Raw genomic sequence first — 8,162 nt, forward strand, 5'->3', positions numbered from 1 at the left:
AAACATTCTTTAAATTTATCATATTGGTTCCATATGTCAATTATTATTTATATTAAAAACATAACGAGTTATTATATTGGCACTTAAAAGTAAAAGGTAAAATAAAAATGAGTTTGAATACATATTATATTCCGTGAATGGACGCTTTTGGATGACGAGTCTATAACGAACAGCTATGAGCAGAGTAGGAAATATTACATATTGTAATATTTTAATATTGCATATATCAGCTTTACAATGAACTCGTAACCCGGTTACACGCGGGCTTAGTGTCGTTCTTATTCCCACACAAGGGGCTCCTCATAATAAAAAATCCCGGGCCCGTTAACGGCGGGTCAGACTGCGACGACTCGCAGCTCATTGGTCAGCTCGTCTGTCACTCCGGCTCCGGCCGCTCGGACCCTCCGACAACCCATTGGCTCCGGCGGACGTCAGTGAAACCGAGCTCTTGCTTTTTAATAGGGCACTCGTGTGCGGGAACCGCCCCCCACGAACGCAATGCCGACACGCCATTGGTCCAACGGTCGAGCAGTGACCGACGCACGTTCACTCCGCGTCGCCATTGGCCCGCTTGAATTTCAATCACGGCGACGGCCGAGTTGCTACTGGTGCAAGTGGGTGTCGCTCAGCGCCGCGCCGGCCGCGGATTGGTGCAGAGGACGGCGGGGCGGGGCCTCCTCCCTGGGCTCGGTCGTCGAGGCTCGCGGACAGCGAATGTCGTCATGAGCGGTGGGTAGGAATTAAAACATTGGTGTTTATATTAAATTGTACCGCGCTAAAGGTTTTATTTACATCGCTCGCGAAAGCGCCGCCCGCTATGTGGTACAAATAAGTACGTTTTTACCGGACACGGGTAGCGAACGCGAACCAAAATAAGCATCGCACTTCCGGGAAAAGGGGGCTGCCCTTTTTTTTTTCTATAACGTTATCAAAGAGTTTGCAGCTAGCTTAAGAGTGTGGCTAACGGGAGCTAAGTTGTTCGTTGTTGTTGGTCCCACAAAATAAAATGTGGCCGTGCATTTCCACCACCACCAGCACCACCACCATCCGATCCCAACAAAAAATACAGAATAATTAAAATGGTTCCATCATCTCGTTAGAATGAGCTGCAACACGGGACGAAGTCAGCTCGAGCTAGCTAGCAGCTAGCTATACCGTAGCCAGCCCCTGGTGTAGAGATAGCATTGCTAGTTAGCTTACCGGCTAACGTTAGCGACCTGTGTGTTTGTGATGGCGGCGCTGTCTTCAAGGCCGCACTATTTGTATTTCTCGTGTGTTCCTGGGGCACACTCATCACAACCATGTGGAGGTGGTGTGCCAGTGTGGTCCCCTGTCGGTTGAGTCTCTGCTCTTGTGATCACATGGCCACGTTCGTGCATCCTGCAAACAAAAAGCCTCTGAGCCGGCGAGAGGTGGAGTGAGCTCAGCAGGCTGACAGGGAAGTGATCAGACGCCGTTTGTTGGATATTTATGTTTATATTCTTTGACAGGGCAAAGGTCAGTGTGGACGGATGATGTGGCCGAACTTGAAGTTTTTATTTTTGGCTCATTTCCCCCATAACAAGCAGCTTATCAGGGATGTTTTGATTGGTCTGTGTTCAATCAAATGAAGCCCCAGTTTGTGTCTTTCGTATATTGCTATTATTATTATTATTATTATTCATTTTATTACACTGGAGTCACAGAGCTGAGCATCTCTGTTTGTGTCTGTAAAATGAAAAAAAGTCTTGAGGTTGGTTTTGCTGGAGGTGGTTTGTCCTCGCAAAAGTGAAGCAAAACTTTTGTTTTTTGGTTGTCAATGTTATTTATTTTATATATTTATGCAAAATAATCTCAAGAGTGGAGCCCGACCGATACGGATTTCTGCGGGCTGATGTTGATATTAGGGAAGATATATATATATATATATCAATGATTCCCAAGATATCAGATCTTCATGACAAAGAAATGTAAAAAAAATAAATAACCATGAACTAGAAGAAATCTGTGTTGTTTATATTTTGTAAAATAAAAGTTTTCATGTCAACAAACGAACGCTGATACAGATGTGTCCGATAAATCGATCAGGCCTCTAGTTTTTACAGGTGTTAGCACCATCTACTGCTCCATGTTACTGTGGTCAGTTTTCCAAAGCACATGCTTTACAGATTGTTTGTTTTTCCTAACTCCCAGGCAGCTGTTAGTTATGATATATGAGTTATTTTCCAATAATTTACAATACATTAGCCGTCACATCATTTGTAGTTACTCCATTTCTAGCACCGGTGACACCGCGGCCTCAGTCTGACTCTGCCGTGTGTGTGTGTGTTTTCCAGAACAACAGGACAGTATGGCCGCCGCTGTTGCCGTCAGTCCCAGCGAATACCTGCAGCCCTCCACCGCTTCCTCACAGGTGAGTGACGCATGTTTTCTCTGCTTAACATGAATCATGATCTGCTTGTTCTAAATATTGTGACATTACATTACACTACATTCAATTTGCGGATGCTTTTGTCCAAAGCGCCTTACAATCTATTGAGCAGCATCAAGGGCCTTGCCTAAAGGCCCATACTGGGCTGACCTGGAATTGAAACCCGACCTTCTGTACCAAACTCAGGCGTTTAACCCACTGAGCTTTCCCAGCTGCCCTGATTTGCGACTTAATATCTCAGCAGGCGTCAACAGTTTTGATCTTTTTGTTGGAGTTTTCAAGGGCATCTTCAGCTGAGAAAAGAAGTTCCTGCTCTGACTTTTCATCATTGTTTCATCATTGTTGTTCCTCGTCCGTAGAATTTTTCTGTAGCAATCTTCTTCCTCGGTGTATGTGAATGGTCACGTGTGTAGACGCGGATAACTTCTGATAAAGGATAACGTAATGTTGTGGATCAGGCCTGAGTCATTGTTGTCTCCCTGCAGGACACCCAGCCTTCTCCTCTCGCCCTCCTGGCTGCCACCTGTAGTAAGATCGGCCCTCCTGCCGCTCAGGCTCCCGTAACCTCCCCTCCGGCGCAGCCGCAGCCTCGCAGGCTCCTCCCCATAAAGCCGGCGCCAATCGCCCCCGCGCCGCCCAAAAACCTGGGCTTTCTGTCCGCCAAGGGCAATGTGATCCAGCTCCCCGCAGGCCTGGGCGCCTCGGCCCCCGGCAGCCCCATTGTCCTCACCATCCAGCAGAGCCCGGCGCGCAGCAATGCCTCCGGCGCCGGCAACATCCAGTACCAGGTGGTGCCGCAGATTCAGGGCACGCAGACCATCCAGGTGATGCCGCAGGGCGGTCAGTTCCAGCTCATACCTGGCACCAACCAGGCCATCATCACCACTCCCATGACCGTACCAGCCCCCTGCGCTGCCGCTGCTCCCGTCACGCCGCAGAAGACAGTCGCCATCAAGCCCTCCCCTAAGATGCGGAAGTCGAACAACGTGGTGCAGCTGCCTGGTGGGATCACGCTGCCGCTCAACGTGGCGACTGGAGAGGTGGGCGGGACGCAGATCATCACAGAGGCGGCCGCCGCCCCTCCCACTCCTGGAAAGGCACGACGGGGGAGGAAGAAGAAAGTGGTTCTGGCCGCGCACCCTTCTCTTCCTCCCCCGCCCGCTGCCTCCCCGCCCCCAGAGCAGATGGAGACCATCCTGATAGAAGCCAGTGACAACATCATACAGGTAATGTACCGTCAATTTAACATTCCTCCCCGAAAACACAGAACATCCCAGGGTTTAATGTCTCCGCTCCCATCTCCGTGCTCGCAGGCCGGTAACAACCTCCTGATCGTGCAAAGTCCCGGGCAGCCCGCCGTGGTGCAGCAGGTGCAGCTGGTGCAGCCCAAGCAGGACTCGCAGTTGGTCCAGATCCCGCAGCAGGCACTAAAGGTGGTGCAGGCCGCCTCCGCCACGCTGCCGCCCGTTCCGCAGAGACAGTCAGCGCCGTCGAACCTGCAGCTCACTCCGACAGATTCCTCGCCGACACAGGTAACCCACTCCCTCGTAAACCTTTACTCACTGAAACTCAAAGATGTTGTAAAGCACTAGTAAGTAAGACTGAAACGTTACAGTTTAAACTACAACTGCAACAGTTAATCGAGTAGTGATCGACAAATAAATTAATCACCAACCGTTTTGAAAATCAATTAATCAGTTCAAGTAGTTTTTATGAAAGAAAAAGTCAAAATTCTCCGATTTCAGATTCTTAAATATGAATATTTCTTCTGTGATTTCTTTCACTCCTCTGTGACAGTAAACTGAATATCTTTGGTGTGTGGACAAAAACAAAACATCATCTTGAGGTTGATATCAAATTGTTAAAATGTACTTCCACAAAGTACGGTTATAAGATAACATGATATAGGATTGTACCTTTATTGATCCTCTTCAAATCCTCTTTGAAGATCCTCTTCAAAACGGCGTCGGGCGAGTGGCAGTCAGTCGTGCTCCAGGACTCAGTCTCCACAGCAACGACCCCCATCACGTCGGTCGTCGCCACCACCACCACAACCACAGCCGCCGCCACTTCGCCGCCGGCCGGCACCAAAAGGACGCCGTCGGGGGGCCGGAAGGAACGTACGCTGGCAAAAATCGCCCCGGCGGGAGGGATGATAGCGCTGAACACGTCGCAGCTCCCGTCTGCGTCGCAGTCGGTGCAGACGATCAGCATCAACGGCGTCCAGGTTCAGGGAGTTCCTGTCACCATCACCAACGCAGGGGGTGAGTCGTCCAGTTGTCGATTCAAAAACAAGAGCGACTCACTAGCTTGAAGTTTTAAGTGCAAGGAAATAATCACAAGCTGTTTTCAGCTAAATGTCATGCGGATTTTAAAGCACCAGTGTGTAATAGGAGAAGAATTTGAAATTGAACATATTGTCCATAGCTATGTGTTCATATATGTATAATCAACTGTAAATGAGTTAAATATAGTTCCATGAGGTGGATGTTTTTATTTGACCATGAATCATTAATTATAATGTCTGATGAGATGATCTCTGACCCTGTGTCTTGTCTGTGTGAAGGCCAGCAGCACCTGACAGTGCAGACGCTGCAGGGCGGCGGGCTGCAGCTGGCGGCGGCGCAGGGGCAGCCGACACTGCAGGTGGACCAGACGCTCACCCTGGAGCTGCCCGGGCAGCCGGGGGAGAAGAAGCGACGCATGGCCTGTACCTGCCCCAACTGCAAGGACGCAGACAAGAGGTGAGTGTGTCACGGCGGCATGTCTTAATGATAGTAATACGAGCTATTGTCATCTTAGGAATTATTATTTTTTTAAGTGCGAATGAATCAACCTAAACGTGCTCAAAAAGATGTTAAAATGTGAATCCTTGTATCAGGACTGGTGAGAAATTTTAATATTTCATGGGTCTCGGGCATGAGGCGTGCCAAAATGACGTGATAGCGCCCCTACCACATTTTAAAGTCAAGGCCCCCGACTTTACCTTTGATGTAGATGAACGAAATTTGGTAGGCACGCGTCATGTCACGACCTACGAAAAAGTCTGTAGACGACATCACCTCCGACCAATAGGAAGTCTGCCATTTTGATTTTAGTGTGCCAATTTGGCGCATATTATTGAAAAAAATTTCAACTTAAAACGCAGATTTAATTTATCATTGTTGTTATTATTAGGGTCTGAGCCACTGACGAGCAATGACAGGCGAGGACCTATTGTAATCGTAGGAATAATAATAAGTAAATTATGCTAATTTGAGGCCAAAACATTCTCGAAAAGTTGCCCTGTAGCAATGACAGAAATCAGAATACAAATTAGATTCTTTTTCATTGTACATTAACTTTTTGCAAAGTATTTGCATCAACAGAACAATTTTTAAAAAAAGAAAGCGGTTTTAATGCTCAGCGTGACCCTGAAAACCCTCGTTTGTTTTGCTGAACGTTGTTCTGTGCGTGTGTTGGGACACTCTGCAGGCCCGGGGAGATGGGGAAGAGGAAGCACATCTGCCACGTCCCCGGCTGTGAGAAGACGTTCAGGAAAACGTCGCTGCTCAGAGCTCACGTCCGGCTGCACACCGGCGAGAGGCCCTTCGCCTGCAACTGGGTGTTCTGCGGGAAGCGCTTCACGCGCAGCGACGAGCTGCAGCGGCACGCCAGGACGCACACAGGTGACGTAGTCACTGAAACACACAATTACAAAATGTGTCTAATGTTAAAACATTAACGCTCCCTTTACTTTCTGTTTTGCCCCCCCCGCCCATAGGAGACAAGCGCTTTGAGTGCAGTCAGTGTCAGAAACGCTTCATGAGGAGCGATCATCTGACGAAGCATTACAAGACGCACATCAACACCAAGAACCTGTGAGCGGACCGTGTACGGAGAGAACACACAGACAAAACTCTCAGAGACTAAAAGACTTGATGTGTGAGAGGAAGGAGGTGACGATACCAAGGGGGAGTTTCTGTGACTTGTCCCATAGTGGGAAATACTCCAAAAAAAAAAAACAGTCCCCGTTTTTCCTCCCACTCCTCTCGGACACTGCAGTGTGGTGTACAAAGGAATCCTTCCTGGTGGACTTCAAACTGATCCAGCAAATGTATTAATAATAGATTATTTTTTTGTTTGTTTCTTCTTCTTCTTTTTTTTTTATTACCTGCGGTGTGAGCGGAGGCCAGATCCAGCGTCGACTGAACGAGACGGGGTAAGACGTCAGACACAGACGTTCAACTCCGCTGGCTTATTTATAAACTTCTCTGGCAGAAGAACGTACTCGGAATTTTTTTTCCCGACACCGACACCGAACGCCACAGGACTCTGGTCACAGTTTTCATCTCCGATTCATGCTTGACCTTTTGTTTTGTCGTTTAAAACATCTGGAGCTCCCAGAGGTTGGCTGTGAAGAACCAAAAAAAGGAAAACATTTACACAATGTTTTATGAATTTACCAGAAATGTGTTTGACCTGGTAAATTTTGTTTTAAGTTATTTGTCTTTTAGCAGTCTTAGCCCTCCCACCCCCCGGAAAAAAAAGTTGGGGACCAAACTTCCCTCACAAGACTTTTGAAAACCTTTAGCTTTTTTTTAAGTGTGTATATGCATACTATTATACATAATATTAATAATTATAATAAACTATTTATAACATTTTTCCATACATTTGTTACAAATTGATTTGATGACATAAAAGACTAAATGAGACTTAATACAAGAGGTTTTAAATACAAAGAGGATGTAAAACAGACATCAGAGCTCTTCTTCCAGCAAGTCGGAGATACGGGGGCCAGAAGTCACTGTGCCTTAAAAGTTCACGTTTTAAAAATCAAGTTAAAAAAACAAACACGCCACAGAGCTGCTGGAATTGGATTAGTACGTTGACGACTTGGTGAAAAGCAAAGTTATTAAACTATTAAATGTTACAGAAGCGGTAGTACAAGCAGAGCTGGCAGTAAGTGGATCCAACCCTTTTATTCTGTTGAAGTTCCGTTTAACAGATGAAATATTTTGTGCAGACTTTACCAGTAAGCTGTAAAAAGCTCCTGTTGTTGGGATCGTGAGGATTTCACATACAGGACGTACACGACCTAAAATTCTCTACTTTTAGAGAAGCACTGCAAAAACCTTCAACTTCCCGTAGAACGTCTCTATTTCCTAGTTGTCGAAAGGGGCGACAGGGCTGAGATGACTCCCTCCCAAGAATTTTTTAAAGTTTGAGAAATAAGGTCCAAGAGGTTTTGGGGGGGGGGGGGGGTTTAACGGTAGGAGTAGTTGATCACCACTAGCTTCAACAGGTACGCTGACGTCGACGGCTGGGTATCAATCTGAAATAAAGAAAAATTGGTACGGAATTGTACCCGTAGACTTGGCGCTACCTTTTTCCGCCCGATTCGTGTACCTGTACTTCATCACATATGCCCTGATTTAAATAAAAACGTGGCTCCATTCAGACAGTATTTTATCTTAAAAAGTTCTTAAAACGGCTGCACTCGGACATTTATCTCTAATACCGACTTAACTTCTACTTCTCTTGTTTACCGGAAAAAACGTTTTTCGTTGAGTTCGTGTTAGAAGAACGTGTATACCTCCCGAAGGAAAGGGAAAAAAAGTCGTGAACTATGTGGCGCTTGTACCAAACGATACCCAGCCAGACTTCCGACTTACAGAACAATACAAATTCCAGTTTAACTCCGCTCTGCTGCTTCATCACAGTGTGCATCGCTGTAAATACGATCGGATTTCCAACTGCTTGGCCAAAC

The 8,162-nt window shown here is 46.8% G+C and overlaps 1 protein-coding gene across 2 annotated transcripts in view; it reads left to right on the plus strand.

Moving 5' to 3' along the window:
• The first annotated feature begins 599 nt into the window (after positions 1-599).
• Positions 600-8,162, plus strand: part of sp2 (sp2 transcription factor) — an 8,841-nt gene continuing 1,278 nt past the window's right edge. Inside the window, exons 1-8 of one of the 2 annotated variants that reach the window (XM_035636078.2) lie at positions 600-729; positions 2,316-2,392; positions 2,896-3,636; positions 3,724-3,942; positions 4,359-4,674; positions 4,977-5,154; positions 5,885-6,078; positions 6,174-8,162. The exon at positions 6,174-8,162 is cut by the window's right edge and continues 1,278 nt beyond it. In XM_035636078.2, the coding sequence (XP_035491971.1) occupies positions 723-729; positions 2,316-2,392; positions 2,896-3,636; positions 3,724-3,942; positions 4,359-4,674; positions 4,977-5,154; positions 5,885-6,078; positions 6,174-6,274 (1,833 nt within the window). In that variant the 5' untranslated portion in view covers positions 600-722 and the 3' untranslated portion in view covers positions 6,275-8,162. The other variant, XM_035636080.2, reaches the window with a different exon arrangement.

Source organism: Scophthalmus maximus, chromosome 8 (genome assembly GCF_022379125.1).
Source record: "Scophthalmus maximus strain ysfricsl-2021 chromosome 8, ASM2237912v1, whole genome shotgun sequence".
NCBI classification, from domain to species: domain Eukaryota; kingdom Metazoa; phylum Chordata; class Actinopteri; order Pleuronectiformes; family Scophthalmidae; genus Scophthalmus; species Scophthalmus maximus.